The following is a 16,365-nucleotide window of genomic DNA, read 5'->3' on the forward strand; positions in this document are numbered from 1 at the left end:
GCAAAAATTCACTTCCAGCTCAACTTTGTCAAATTTTTGATAGACAAATTAGTGCTATTGCTTTGGGGACTTTCTGAAAAGCCACTCCGCGCTCTGACCAAAATCACATCGCTCCACTCCCACTACACAACACTTACATGATCTGACTGTAAATTATTTAAATTATTAAATTATTTGCTGGTACACATTTGGTCAGGAGCTTAAATCGGATGCCAGATCTGTCTTTACTTTTTTGTTTTTTTTTTAGCTAGCAGAGCTAACAGCACTGTTTTCAGATGTTTTCTCCTTGCTACAATATCACTAGTCACAGCTAAATACCAGGTAGTTGCTAAACTATATATTTCTTTTAATTACAAATCGTCCCGTCAGCTTAATCAAGTCTTCTTTGCGAGGAGACTGTTTTTAGTCTTTGAGTTATTGTGTGATTCGCTTTATTAGTGATTCAGATTTTCAGCAATTCAACTCTATTTGCGATTCACTGGTGATTTAGTTCTTTTATTGATTTGTTTTTCCAGTGATTCAGTTTTGAATAATCAGTTCCAGTCATAGTTTGCATTCATTATTGTTTGTAAATAACTCCTTTAGCTCTGGGAAGCCACTGTTTAATTTGGTCTCAGAGAAGTGAATCAAGCAATCATTCACTAACTGACTCATTTTAGCCCTTTACCCTATTTGTGATTCACATCTTTGTAGTTTAGGTGTTAATTTTAGACTGTTAATTTTCCAGTTCCAGTAATGCTTTGCTGTTTTAATGGTTCATATTTGTATTGATTTTTATATTGTAAAAATCCAGTCACTTTAGTGGCTCATTTAGCTTGGCCTTCATTGTGCCAGGCTTTATCTGTATGTTTCAAATGTAACATGAGCTTTGACAAAAGCTTTCTGTAATTTCCTCAGAGTGTTACATAACGTTCTGAATGCTGAGCGTAAATCGGTCTTCAGTGCTTTATCTGGCAGGGCCTAGACTCGTTATTCTGAGTCATTATTCCATTATGCAACCACAGTTGTGATGTCAGATTTAAGTATATTGGAGTGTTTGTCTGTATTGTGCTGCAGTGATTAAATCTGGTGATCTTCACATCAGTGAGCTCAACTCCATTACTAACGACAGTGTAATAGCTAAATGATAATAATAAACTTTTTTAAATAGAACCTTTATAACACAAGTTTATAAAGTGATTGTCAATAAAATACAGAGTTGCAAATAAAACATAAGTTAAAAATATAGGTGAAAATAAAGGACAATAAAAATAAAACATCCATTGTATTGTGCAACTCTGTGTCTAAAAATACTGTAAAACAGTGTAATGCTTTAAAATTGAATACATCTATAGAAATACATGCGAAACACTAGGGATGCATCGATATTGATAGTGGTACCATGTATCAGCTTGATACCGTGCTCATTTACTCATACTCGTACTCATAAAAAATGCACCTCAATACTGAAATTGTTGTTGAAAAAGACAAATGAGGATCAAATCTATCAAATGTACTTACAGCTGTACAGAAGCGCTTTTCTGACACGGAACAAAACACGCTCTTCTCCACTGTAGTGCTGCTCCATCCAAGATATAGCAGATCTAGTTAATCAACAACATTGAAAATCAGGTAGATTTTAATGTTAATGATTGCACTCATTTACACTAACAACTATTTAATTAGTAGATTACTCAGCATGATATCAGAATAGGTATTGGCATTGCCATTTTGCAAAATTACTTAATCATTGAATGGTTTAGATGTGAACAAAATCATTCAGAGTGGTTTGGTGTGAAATGTGCTTTTTCAGAGAAATTTACCAAGTCAAAACTGTTTACCTTTATAGTACTACGAACCAGACGTCCGACGCGTTTAATGGCTCTGAAGGCTACATCCTTTTAAGTCATTACACAAAATGGTTGATACCTGAGACATTGTTTTGTGAAAGTTTTATTATAAAGTTTTGCTCTAAAATGTATTTTTAGTATTAAGTTTTACTCCAGGATTAGTTCTGTGTTTCCTCTCAAAACCGCATTCTCAACTGAGATAAATGCGCGCAAGCCAACGGGCTTTTGCTGTTACTCGCCTGTAGCTGCAGCTGTTCAACACGTCTAACACCAGCATCAGCTTTTGTTTACAGTTAATTTGTATGATTTTCTTACTTATTTGGGAAGATTGTAGAGTAAGCGGAGGATTTCGAGGAGGTCTGTTTCCAAAATGTTGTAGATTCATATCAGTTTGAACCAGAAAACACAAAGAAGTTGCAGCGGTTTAAAGAAGAGAGAGCCAAAAGGGATATAGAGAGTGAACCCACCAGTGCCGACGCAGAGCAACCCAGGGTGAATGGAAAGTGCTGGTGTTAACAACAAACTACTTGCTACTCCGCTTACCAGGTTATGAGGTAGGATAGCGAGGTAGATCATTTTTTGTTTTGTTTTTTTTTCTGCGTGGCCCACGTTAGACAGTCTGTTCTAAGCTAATGGCTAACAGTGATTTATTCATGGTGGCTAATGAAGACTCATTTATTATATTCACGAACGTTTCTTACCTAGATTCTAGTTTCTGCTGGAGTGAAACTGCGGGTGTAAATCTGCGGCTCTGCAGTCAGACCGTTCCCCAAAAGGTGTTCAGGGCGGAGCGGTACATACAGGGCGTTGTAAGGAAAAAATAGTACCCAAAGAAAATTTATTTTTTCAATTTAGCACTATTTTACCATTATCAGCAGGACATAAAAAACTTGTAAGACATGTAAGTTCACTGGTCGTTTTGAATAGCAGGTAAGATGGTGATATTTGTACAATAGTGAATAATTTTGACTCTGTAAATTTCTCTAAAAAGGCGCGTTTGACACCAAACTATTCTGAATGCTTTGGTTTACATCTAAACCATTAAATGATTAATTAATTTTGAAAAAACAATGGAGTTCCCCTTTAAAATGTACTTGTACTCGGTCTGAAAAAAATGGTAGCGGTGTATCACTGCTATATACAGTTGTGTCTTAAATGTGCTGGGTGTACGTTTTCACTTCAGCTCATCTCTGTTGAAAGTGTATCAGTTCAGAAAGCTGACCAGTTATCACTGTTATGACTGTCTGTCTCTTTGTGTGTCTGTATTCTTCTGTGTGCAAGTGAGCATGTTTAACTGTGCTTTATACCATCACTCTGATATCTAAAGATCATAAGTACTTTTTACATCCATTGATATGTTGTGCACATCAAACATTTCATAAAGAATAGATCAACAGAAATAAATTAAATGATGACACAAACATAATACATTAAAATACATTAACTTTCACTGTACCTTACTCCTGTAAAGTTAGTGGTTTTTACATTTTTTTTGAAGTTTGTTATGACATCTGTTGCCGTGTATTTTAAGTGTGTGTGTGTGTGTGTGTGTGTGTGTGTGTTCCGCAGCCGTTCCTGCCTCCCTCAGATAGCGGAGCACTGTACGACTCAGACGAGAGCGGTGCAAGTGATGATGAGGATGATGACGATGCATTCCTCTCAGACACTCAGATGACAGAGCACAGTGATCCAAACTCGTACAGGTAACCACGTCAACAGGTGTCTGTCATCCTTTTCACCAAATAAGATACACAGGGAATTTAAATTTTAAATTTAAATAATAAAAGATATAAAATACACAAAACTTAAAATAATGTGTTAGTAATGTTGGGTTCAGTAACAATAAAATATTAAAGCTGTTTTTTGCTTGTTTTTTTGATCTAATAATTTGGTCCAGTTTTTTCATAAACTTTTTTTATATTGAATTTTTATTTACATTAAAAGTTAAGATTGTTTGTTTTTACTTCTGCTGAAAAGTTATTGTTTTTGAGATATCAAAAAAAAAAAGGAAAGAAAAAGAAGCTTGAAGCTTTTGATTTTTTTTATTCATGTTAACAAAGCAGCTGTCCCTTATATTGTCTGAAAATTTGATGATGACTGGACCAATAGAAAAACTCCAAAATTGCTTGGAATACAGTCTCTTTATATTAGCTTACTTTAAAAGTATAGAATGTTTTTGCCTTATCCTGTAAAGTTATCGTTTTTTGCTTTTATGGACAGCAACAATATGTGCAACAATATCTCTCTCTCTCTCTCTCTCTCTCTCTCTCTCTCTCTCTCTCTCTCTCTCTCTCTGTAGTTGGTCTCTGATCCGTCTGGTCATGGTAAAACTTGGTCTGCACAATGTCAAGACCTTCCTACCCATTGCAGGACTGGACTTTACAGGTACTGACGGGCAGCACACACATATATATTCACTACAGGCAAGACTTTGCTTCTTTAAATTTTTTACCTATTTTGTGTGTGTATATTTATAGATATTAGGGCTGTCAGATGATTAAAATAATCCATCCTGATTAATCACATTTTGTTTAGTTAATTGTGATTAATTGCATTTGTCTCCATGTAAAAAGCAGTGCCTTTTGTTATAGTTAGAACGTCCCTGGTCAAATAACATTTAGTTGTTGATTTTCTAAGTGGAAAAAAAGTGAACACATCGTCCACAGAAAACACACTGCGTTTTTCCACCAATTTTAGTGCATTTTTTCAATTTATTGGCTGGGTGTAGCATATTGGAGCATGTCTCTAGCATGTTAAATTCAGCAAATAAACAGTAATTGTGCATTAAAATGTGCAGAAGTGTGTGTCTGTAGAGGATGTTTTAACTTATTTTGAATTAGAAAATCGTCAACAACATGAAATTGGAAGACTCCTCTTCATGTGCACTCACACATTCCAAAAGCACAAACCTGCAATGTCATTATTAATAGAGAAACCCACCTCTCTTCATCTGTGCGCATCTCTCAGACCTGCCGGTGACGTCTCCGCTGTGTAACGCTGTTCTGAAGTGTCTGGAGAACTGGGAGCAGCTGCTGCTGGAGAAAATGAACAAATTCGAGGGCCCTCCGCCCAACTACATCAACACCTACCCCACAGACGTCAGTGCAGGAGGAGGCCCTGCTATCCTCCGCCATAAAGCCATGCTGGAGCCTGACAACACTCCATTTAAGTCAGTACTTTCAAACTGCTTAGGCAGTTCTTATTTTTTGATTTGTTAAATTACTTCCTTGCTATGTTTCATTTAATTGGCTTGAGACATTTATATCACAGTTAGGGCTGCATCTAAAAGTAGAAACCGGGCTTTGCGAGTCTAAAGATGCCGCAGCATGCGTGGCCTTGAGTCAAAGTTGGCCTCCTGTAGTGTATTACAGGCTGTCAGAATGACTGTGTGGATCATATGAACATTACAGAGCACTTTTTAAATGAAACACTAGAAGCCGTGTCGCCCCCTACACTTCCTGTGGTCCAGTCTATTAGAATGACTGTGTGGATCATATGAACATTATAGAGCGCTTTTTAAATGAAACACTAGAAGCCATATCGCCACCTACACTTCCTTTAGTGTATTACAGTCCATCAGAATGACTGTGTGGATCATATGAACATTATAGAGTGCTTTTTAAATGAAACAATAGAAATTATACTACACTTCTTGATATTTGCAATGAATTACTCACTGATAGTTTAGTCATGTTCGCTCCATTGCTAAGACCAAAACTGTAGATATTATATGTGAAAATGTTTTGTTTGTGTGTGTGTGTGTGTGTGTAGGGCAAAGCACCACCTCTCCTTCCCCGCCCGCCGTCTCTGGCACTTCCTGGTGAAACAGGAAGTCTTGCAGGAGACTCTGATTCGTTACATCTTCACCAAGAAGAGGAAGCAGAGTGAGGTAATGACCGGGGCCAGGGTCAGGGTTGGGGTCAGGACTGACCACTCTCCTTTTAAAGTAGACATTCTGCAGAATGTTTAAGAAGGACAAAGTACAAATAGAAGGGTGTCAGGAAACAAAGAGACCAAAAAAAATAGAGATTATTCAGTAGGTAATAATACTAATAACAATAGTATTAATACATTTATTATGCTACCTATAGCAATTGTTATAATTATTATATTATTTGAATTATATTATTAATAATAAAACACAATTATACATATAGTGGTCTACATAATTATAATAGTTTATAATAATAGTAAATGTGTTATTTTTAAAATTAAAAGTTGGAACTAAAGCTACAGCAAAACACTGTCATCACCATTAATAATTTCATATTCCAAAAGTTCAGCATTGGTGCATGTCATATTGTATGCCTGTATATTGTAATAATAGTAGTAATATTAATGTCATATGTAATTATGTGATAATTGATAATATGATTTCGCTATAAAACTGTCCAATAAAATGAAAATGAAAAAGCAAAGATGGTGATCAGCTCTCAGTCACATCAAAGCCTGTTTCATTTTGAGTTTTATTTCTTTTTGTTTTTTCTCCATCTCCCGTTTGTGGTTTGTGCATGTGTTTGGTGTGTTTTTGTTTGTTTTATGTGTTTGTGTGTTGTGTTGTGTATTGTACAGTCTTTAGAGAACCATGTGGACTACCTCACACAAAACTGCATAGCAGGAGCTCGCAATGCCAGCAAGGTAGTACTGAGAGTGTGTGTCATTCGGGCTCCGTGACTATTTCCTCCAGGCTTTGGGCTTCTGTCCTTCTCTCAACCTGCTGTGATCACACACACAGACACACACACACACAGGAATACATGCACACATGCATACACGCATGCACAGTCACTGACTTGCTCACTGTAGCCAGGTTTCCATCCAGCTGTCAAATTACATTCAAGTGAATGACTGAAATATCTCAGAAATATGCTGTGTTTCCATCAGGTCTGTACAGGAGAATAAAGCTCTACGTCATGTTCGCAGACACTTCAGAGGAATTTTACAGACAAGTTTACAGACACGTCTTTATTGTTGGGCGGTTTCTCATTGCTTTTTAAAGGGAAATTCTACCAATTTTTCTACATTCCTCATAATTAAGTGGTTAAGATTTGAACAAAGTCATTCAGAGTGGTTTGGTGTAAAATGCTGTGTTCTAGAGAAACTTACCGAGTGAGTTTTGAGAACATTTTAAAACTATTTTCAAATCCATTTATGGTGGAGGGATACCTTCAGGGTGTTGGGACACAAAATAGTCTCTGGAGAAATCAAATTTTTTTTAGATTTTTCACTATTTTCCCATCATCAACATTCCATATAAAACACAGAAGACTCGTGTCCACTGGTGGTTTTGAATAGTAAATAAATGTTTATATTTGTATTGTAGTCATGGTGACCCCTGATTCCTGTTACCACCGCCTTAAAGAAATCTGAACCATTTCACACCAAACCACTTTGAATCACTCTGTTCACAGCTCACACACTGAATTATAGGGGGATTTAGAAAAATCTGTGGAATTGCATTTTTGAATGGCTGTATTTTACCTCATTTAATTTTTCGTTCATAGTTTTTCTTTTTATTTATTCATAAGTTCTCTGTTCTCTTCTCTTGTTTTGTAGCTACAGCTACAAAAATAGAAACAACCTGATCTCTTATTTTATTGGCAAAAAAGTTTATCTACCTCAAGTTGATGTACAACTTTTGTGTGAATTTTGTCCATTACATATTTGTCATTTGCGTTACTTTTTTTTAGTTTTTTATTTGATACGTCAAAATATGATCGTGCATGGATGGAAACCTTGTTGCATAGGGGTGTAAACGTCTGGTAATCTGAAGGTAGTTATTCAACTGCATTGATAATGGAACTGCCTACAATTAATTATAATAATATAAAAAAGTGCTCATTTTTAATTGAAATTTAAACATTTCAGGGTATTTCAAGCAAAAAAATACCCCCAAAATTATAATTTTCTTATTATCTGTATAAAAATAGTTCTACGAGTCTGACCAAAATAATTGTTTGGACTCAAATAACAGTGAAATTAGAGATTTTATTATGCAGTGCATCTCATTGTGAGGTCGAAGATTTACACCCCTAATAAACACACATTCACACATATATGTCCTTCCTCACGGGCCCTAACTGCAGTTTCTCCGCTACACACTCCACTAACTCGCGTCTGCACTAAAACCTGTTCACCTGATCCAGTCCAGGCCAAACATGGACCCGAGGCACCTCCTTTACCCAATTAAACACCTGTTAACCAATCAGCCATGTGCTGTTCTGTGGCATGCTCACAGTGTGCTGATGTGAACAGTGGCTGAAACCAGCCGACGCTGAGGGTTAAGCAGACAAGAGAGATAACTCTGTGTGCTTGTCTGTGTGCTCTGTGTAGGTGGAGGCAGATCTCGGCTATCCCGGAGGCAAAGCTAAAATTATTCACAAGGAGTCAGACATCATCATGGCATTTGCCATCAATAAGGTGAGGACCATTCTCCTGGCAGATTCATTCTTCACTGATCGCTCCTTACTTCCTACTCAACTCATTAATTACTGGCAGACCACTTCAACCTTTGCCTGTCGCTGCACAACGTTATGCTTCCAGTTTAAATTCCTAAACCGTCATTGTAGCTAATCGAGGATAGGTGATGAATCTGCCTCACTTAACAAAACTAGGCTTGAGTTGATTGGCTATAGTATTGTGAATCACAGATAGATTGCATTTGTCAAAATGGCCATCTGGTTACATGATGAAAATGCCACGGAATGCACCATCTGCAACTTCAAAAAGCACAAAAAAGGCATATTTGTCTTGTTTTCTGTAGTCCTTGCACTGTATCAGCCCACTTAGATACACTCAGAGCAGGTGTGGGAATGGGTTGAAAGAACTCAAGCTTGCCTGACAACCCACCCCCCAGCACTATAGTCACGATCTCATAAGGCCTTGCAGGGCTATTGCATAAGTACTAGTAAGTTTTCGTGTATTTATCTAGATGGGTGCACTTAGCAGTTCATTGACATTGTAATTAGTAGCAGTTAATAGACAAGTAATGACCCTGTAAGGTATTTAACATGTACACATTGACTCATAGTCCATGAGTCATAAGTTAATTATTCATAAGTTATTAATGGGTCACCAATTACTTAACAGCATAATGTAAATATTACCTATTATTACATTCAGTGTGTGCAGTATGCTTCAGACATGTAAACGATAACTGTGCACACGTGTGGGGTGCTGTGCTTGCGTGCAGGCTAATTCCAGTGAGATAGTGCTGGCCTCCACTCATGATGTCCAAGAGGTGGATGTGTCCACTCTGCTTGCAGCCCAGCCATACACCTGGATCGGAGAAGACTTCGACAAAGAGTCGCGCAGGTGTGTGTGTGTTTTGGATTCTCATTAAAGCATATTAAAGCAGTAGTTAAATTTACACAGTTTCTACTTTATTTATTCTATCAGCCAAGACACCTTTATTGTCTGAAGTTTGCCTCTTTACACTGGAGCTACGTGCTACAAGGCTAAGGGTGCAGTTAGCATCATAATAAATGGTATTTGTTACCTACATTAGCTTTGTAGCTCCAGGACAAAGCTAAAAAAACTTCAGACAAGATGATTGGATGATCAGATACATTTGGGATAAGGTGGGGGAATTGTGGAAAGTTTATTTTCTCCCCTGATCACTTTATGGCCACTTCACCTAGTTTCAGCACTGTCTTCTTGTTTCTCAGTCAGTGTGGGTGAAAAATAAAAAAAATACAGTCTAAGAATTTTATTTTGGATGACAAAAATGTAGCATTCCATAACTGTTTCAGGTGATTCATTAACAGCTTCATATCAGTGTATCCTGATGCACTGATGTATTTCATCCCCTTTTCTTCCTCAGCTCCGATGATGATTATCGCTCGTCTCACACCAACATTGCCCAGGCCAGCGCTGGCCCCTTCGCCCCGCCCCCTATGCCTGTCTCCGCCTCCATGCCCTGGCTTGGCAGTGGGCAGACCAGCATGGGTGCCAGCGTGGTACGTGTGCATGTTCATGTGTAAAGACAGAATGCACAGGACACGTTGGAGCTGGATTATTAGTTTTGATGTCAGCCAGGACCAGACTGAGACTTGTTTTCAGACCAGGAGTTACATGATGCAGACCCCCCCCCACCAAAACTCTACATGCATACACACCCACACACTGCGCTTTTTCATCTCCATTTCTTATTCTTATTTATTATTTATATGCTCCACAGATATATCCAAGGTGGCTATGCTAGTGATAAAATGAACACTAGTGAAAGCTTTCATCTTAAATTTCACATAATCATGGGAGTCAGTATGCTACAGAATACTTGTAGTTAAGTAAGTAAGCTGGCTCAGATATGTCCTCATCCTCCTTAAGTAGATTTTTCATTCTTGTCTTCTCACTGCCACCTTGGTTTTTCTCATTCTTGAAGCTGCTCTCCATCCTCACAGGATGCATACAGGAAAATTGCTACATCTGTAATGCAAAAAAGTACTGAACTCTGTACTCCCTGTTGTGTTAGCCAGCACTTCAACCAGAGTCACACCATTGTGCTAAATTTTGATACACCTATCTTAGCTTCTTATTCACATTTCTGTTCCATCTTAAATAGTGCAGCCGTTACACACTAGCACTTGTACAGCTGTCTGAATGTAATTGCTGCATAAATTAAGGTGGAACAGGAAATTAAAAGCTAACTTCTTTTTAATCGAATCTCTGTCCACTGCAAACTGGAGCTGCACCTCTTGAGGTGGCAGGGTGGATGGGTGTATATCTACGGCAAATATACACTTGAATGTATCATTTATAGTTTGTTGCTGCGTATCTTACACATTAGCTACCCACCCGCTGGCATTGATATCAGCACTCAGAGCTTTCAGGTTTTTAAACCAAAAGATAAAGACTCAGGTAAAGCCTTGTCTTCATACCAAGGAAGATGCTGAGCATTGAAAATAAATAGACCTAAAGGAATTATGGAATAGCTGCTTTATGATCACTAAAACACTGCAGGGATTTGTCTTTCGTCAAGTCAAATTACAAAAGAAGGCAGGGTGTCCCCAAACTTTTGATGGGCAGCATATGCCCAGTGCTGGCTTTTTGTTTTCTGAAATCTGGTCTTTCAGTTCCAATTTGTATATATTGATGTGTTGCTTAGCAAATGTCCATGAGACTCTAAATCTGAATGATGCAACGTGTAAACAGTTGAGCACTGTAGTTAGTTCACTGTATGAGTAGCTAATTCACCTCAGAAAGTATTTAAAAGCCAAATCAAACACTTCATGTACGAGGGGGTAACACCATTGCTCAGAAGAGACAGTTCGAGTGTTCTGTGCATTTTCTTTTCCACTCTTATCAGCATAACACTAACAGTGAAGGGTGGTCTAAACAGACACCATGATGAGTCTATTGAAGCACTGATAAGCACACCAAGTGCTGTTAGGAACAATAAACACCAGACCAAGGTGGCCGTCTGCGTCATCGCTGTCTCAAACACTGCCACAGTCTGCCCTCAGCTCATTACTGATAAACTGCCCCCAGACTCTTTCTGTTTCTGTCTCCATCTCTATTACCTCCATCTCTAAACTAAGAGCTGTCTGCAGGATTACTCATCTGCAGTATAGCAGGAGTGAATAACATACAGTTCAGAACTGTCCCTCTTTTTTTTACTGGAAAAGCACAGAAATTCATTTTGTGACACCCACAGTTTGTTATTGTTAAAGAGGTTATACTTTACTTTGGGTGTCCATTATAAAGCCTAACTAAGCCAATAGCTGCTAATTCACTGTCTACCCTGTACTACTTTAGTAATGAATTAAGCGTTTTCCACAGCACTTTTATATGTGTGTTATACATCATAATCTTTTGCGCATTATTTACTTATATAAAGACACCCAACTAGTGCTTTGATAAGACAATCTGATGATTTGTGCTTCATCCAGAACCGCAGACTACCATACTAAATAGTATGTCAAAAACACGAAACCACCATTAGGAGTCCATCCATTGGTGTAGTACGTGTAGTAGTATGTGGTTTTGGGCACAGCCTGTCTGTTGGGTCGGTATTGATTAGAAACTCCGTTAACAAACACAGTTCATGCAGACCTGATGCTGAAATAAGTCCCATACAGCAAACGGTAACACCTTCTTACACTACAGATCTTCACTTTAGAATAGTCAGTATGTTTTTATGTAGTTTTGTTTGGTGACTTACAAAGATACTCCAAAAAATCAATTGGTAATTCACTGATTAGTTGACAATTAATTGGTGATTTACTGATGTATTGATAATAAATTTGTGATTTGTTGAGGTATTAATAATCTGTTGGTGATTTACTGGGATGCTAATAAATCAATTAGTGATCTACTGAGGTATTGATAAAGAATCAGTTGGTGATTTACTGGGGTATTGATAAATCAGTTGTTGATTTAATGAAGGTATTAGTAAGAATTGATTATTTATGTACCGAGGTATTAATAATTGCTGATTTGAGCTGTTGAGAGACAAGCTGTGATTTGCAGAGGTGTTAATAATCAATTGATGGTTTTCTGACATATTGATAATTAATTAGTGATTTACTGAGGGTATTGATAAGGATTGATGAGGTGTTAATATTCAGTTGGTGATTTACTGAGGGTAATGGTAAGATGTATTGTATTGGTAAGAATTAATTGGTGATTTACTGGAGTGTTGATAAATCACTTTATTATAAACTGAGATATTGATAAGAATCCAAAGAAAATATGCACATTCCAAGCAGTACTCCATTACACAGGGCTCAGAGAAGGGTTGTGCACACTATGGTATATAATACACAGGGAAAAGTGCTGTGGAAAATGCGTAATTCACTCTACTTATTATTTAATAAAGCAGCCAGTTAATTAGCAACTACTGGCTTGATAAGCTGTAATAAGAACATTTTAAAGCCATTATATCGGTCACCTAAAATAAAGCCAAGATTACCAAGAAGTCATGACTAAAGCGACAGAAATATAGTAATACAGCTCCGTACCTGCAGTAGTGCAAAATAAACAACAATAATGCAAGTATCTAAGGCACCATTACAGCAGGAGTGTTAAACAGTGTGCAGAAGGTTCAAGATACCAATAACTGATGGATGTTTGTGTTTTGTTCCTCAGATTGTAAAGAGGAATTTAAACAATGTGAAGAGAATGACGTCCCATCCTATTTACCAATACTGTGAGTATGTTTATGAGAATGTAACATGTTACAACCATGTGGGTTGTTATGTATTAGGTGATCTAACATTTTTACTAGAATTGAGATGGACAGTATAGAGCATGTCTTAGGCATCTGAGAGAATGATCTGTAAAGCCATTTATTTAGGCAGTAAACATTTATTTGTTTACTAACATTAGAATAAATACAAATAAATTAACACTCTATTCCTCTTCCCAAGAAAGTCCAGTATTTACAGTTAACATCCAATAGCTGGTTTATCTTATCAGTCCTGCATCAAATTGAATCAGGTGCTGCTGATAAAATTTAACAAATCCATGCAATGGCTGGAGGTGTTGATTACCGAAAACAACACATTCTTCTTGCATTTTACTAAATCTACTGATGTTGTGTTTTTTACAGGCGAACCACACATACTGCCCACATAAATAGTTTTAAATGCTGAGACTTTTGTACTGTAATGCATAACTAGATACATATTTTCAGTTACTTAACCCTATATGCCTTTCTCAGTAGACTTGACAGATTTGTGATATATGCAATGTCTTGTGTTTGTGTGTAGATATGACAGGAGCTCAGGACGGCAGTGTGCGGATGTTTGAGTGGAATCGCCCGCAGCAGCTCATCTGCTTCCGACAAGCTGGAAACGCCAGAGTTACTCGCCTCTATTTCAACTCACAGGGCAATAAGGTACACACATCTTTATGCCACATATCCCAGCCTCTAAGCCTTAGTGCGGTACACAGTGAGGAAACTAAGATATAGATAATTATACATGGTTCAGTCTAAATCACAGAGCAAATAACACTTTAGTTACTGTTGTGTTTGTTGCTAAAATAACAGCGCTGCTCTTATTTGGCTGGAACTGAAAGGCAAATTGTCCAATCAGAATTGTTTGGTGCTCTGTGGTATCTAGGTAGATACAGCCATGCGAGCTCTCCCATTGGTTTGGAGCTGGACTGAAGGCCTTTCACATTAGATTAACTGCCAATATAATTAGGAAGTGACAGAGTAATCGGCCAGTCACCCTTTGATTTACAGTGGGCTGGTAAGAGAGGAAAAAAGTCTTCTAGAAGTTCCAGATACATCCCTGACTGTGAAAACAAGTCAGAGTCTAAGCAGTGTTCCAGTTAGTTGTAGTGTCTGATACATATAAGCCCGAATATATGTTAATGTCTGTTATAAGATTCAAATAAAACACCTTTTATAAGCTTCAAATGTTTGTGTTTAATCTTGAACAGACAAAAACTGTTTATGTGCACCAGAGATAACATAGCATTACAAATCTGCTGGTAGCGCTAGTGAAAATCAGCCTCATCATAGCAGTTATTGGGTAAACCAAGGCTATGGAGAGTTCACTGACTTCTACACACAGTCATGTTAGGGGGGATACGTTTTTGACTAAGTTTTGACAGTTATGGCCAGAACAGAAGGTCTAATTGACCATGGTGTGTCAGTCTTGCCAAGTTTCAAAAATGTGAAGTGCCACTCATGAAAGAGTGCAGTGCCATCATGATGATATGCAGATTTCTGCTTTTTGATAGGATGTCAAAAAAAGGAAAAATAGGAAAACATCATCAAGCATAATTCTGAAAATCTGTTTTCCTCTCTTTTCTCTCTCTCTCTCTCTCTCTCTCTCTCTCTCTCTCTCTCTCTCTCTCTCTCTCTCTCTCTCTCAGTGTGGAGTGGCAGATGGTGAAGGATTTTTAAGCCTCTGGCAAGTCAATCAGACCTCATCAAACCCCAAACCATATTTGGTGAGTGGGCTCACAGCCAGCAGCTAACAGCTGTGTTTCTGTTCTCAGAATCTGGCGGTTTCTCTGTTTAGCCATCTTTAATATTCCTTTAATATTTAAGATCTATACTTACATTGTTTAAAGCATAACGCATTCTCCATGCATTTCTTTGTCTTGTAATTAGGTCTTCTAATCTCTCTCTCTCTCTCTCTCTCTCTCTCTCTCTCTCTCTCTCTCTCTCTCTCTCTCTCTCTCTCTCTCTCTCTCTCTCTCTCTCTCTCTCTCTCTCTCTCTCCTCCCCCCCCCCCCTCTCTCTCTCTCTCTCTCTCTCTCTCTCTCTCTCTCTCTCTCTCTCTCAGAGTTGGCAGTGCCACAGTAAAACCTGTGGTGATTTTGCCTTCATCACCTCCTCCAGCCTAATCGCCACAGCAGGACACTCCAACGACGGCAGGTCTGAACCTCTATAGTCTATAATCTCAATAAAATCTATAATACTACTTCTTTTATTCTGTAATTAAACAGTTTCACAGAAGGTTTAAAACTTGACAGCACAAACAGCAGATCTGTTTGTTACACCAAAGTAGAGCCTGCTCCGGTGTTGACAAAACACTGATTTAAAGGGAAGCATATCTGTTCCGTCGGACAGACAACAAGAAGGACTTAAAATGTTATTGTTTCCAAGGGTGATTTTGGGAATGAGTATTCAAGTTTTTGAGTTTTCAAAGCCTGTAAAATTCTGTTTGGGCCACCCTAAAATAACAGAATAATAATAATACATTTTATTGATGCAACAACTTTAAAAAAAAAATGCAAAATGCTTTACACTTATTTTAAAACGTTAGGTATAGATACAAACAAAATCCAAAAGGATGATTGATTAATAAAAGAGTAAAATTTAGCTGAAAAAGAAACTCATCCTTACTGACTTTTCTCCTTTCTCCTGCAGGAATGTGTGTCTGTGGGACACTCTGATCTCCCCCAGTAACACCATGGTGCATGGTGAGTTTATACTGCCACCCAGACTCAGTAATGACCTGTGTTTGTCTATTCAAGGTGAAATAGATCACAAAAACAGGAAAAAATGCAACACGATTAAATCAATCTGAAGATGTAGTTTGTGAAATAAATTTAGTAGAAATTCCAGAATTTTTGTCTTTCGCAGATCACGTTCTTCACATATTAGATAAATACAGCAACAATGTTTAGATTGCGTCATTAACAAGAAGAGATAATGAAACAGCAGAGAAATCAGCCTTAAAGTATTAATCTGCTTGGACTGTTTGTCTCTGTTATGTATAGTATGCTTCTCTACATGAATACGTGTTTCTGTATGTGTTTGTGTGTGTGTGCAGCCTTCCCCTGCCATGAGAACGGAGCGACGGTTCTGCAGTACGCTCCTAAGCAGCAACTGATTATTTCCGGAGGGAGGAAGGGTTTCGTGTGTATATTTGATATTCGGCAGAGGCAGCTGCTGCACACCTTCCAGGCCCACGATTCAGCCATCAAAGCTCTAGCCATGGACTCCAGCGAGGACTTCTTTGTTACCGGGTCTGCCGAGGGCAACATGAAGGTGCGGATTCCCCCTGTTGAGTTCAGTTATAAGTCATTATCATGTTAATATACCCTAAAATAGTGCTTAATACATTTTTAC

At 37.9% G+C, this 16,365-nt stretch overlaps 1 protein-coding gene across 1 annotated transcript in view; it reads left to right on the forward strand.

The window, feature by feature from the left end:
• Positions 1-16,365, forward strand: part of dmxl2 (Dmx-like 2) — an 88,241-nt gene that overhangs the window by 69,939 nt on the left and 1,937 nt on the right. Inside the window, exons 32-45 of the mRNA XM_036564558.1 lie at positions 3,399-3,532; positions 4,129-4,214; positions 4,797-4,998; positions 5,601-5,718; positions 6,402-6,467; positions 8,163-8,249; positions 9,022-9,143; positions 9,652-9,787; positions 12,918-12,978; positions 13,541-13,668; positions 14,658-14,735; positions 15,074-15,165; positions 15,661-15,713; positions 16,067-16,284. Coding sequence (XP_036420451.1) covers positions 3,399-3,532; positions 4,129-4,214; positions 4,797-4,998; positions 5,601-5,718; positions 6,402-6,467; positions 8,163-8,249; positions 9,022-9,143; positions 9,652-9,787; positions 12,918-12,978; positions 13,541-13,668; positions 14,658-14,735; positions 15,074-15,165; positions 15,661-15,713; positions 16,067-16,284 — 1,581 coding nt within the window. The remainder of the gene's footprint in view (positions 1-3,398; positions 3,533-4,128; positions 4,215-4,796; positions 4,999-5,600; positions 5,719-6,401; positions 6,468-8,162; positions 8,250-9,021; positions 9,144-9,651; positions 9,788-12,917; positions 12,979-13,540; positions 13,669-14,657; positions 14,736-15,073; positions 15,166-15,660; positions 15,714-16,066; positions 16,285-16,365) is intronic.

Source organism: Colossoma macropomum, unplaced genomic scaffold (genome assembly GCF_904425465.1).
Source record: "Colossoma macropomum unplaced genomic scaffold, Colossoma_macropomum, whole genome shotgun sequence".
NCBI classification, from domain to species: Eukaryota; Metazoa; Chordata; class Actinopteri; order Characiformes; family Serrasalmidae; genus Colossoma; species Colossoma macropomum.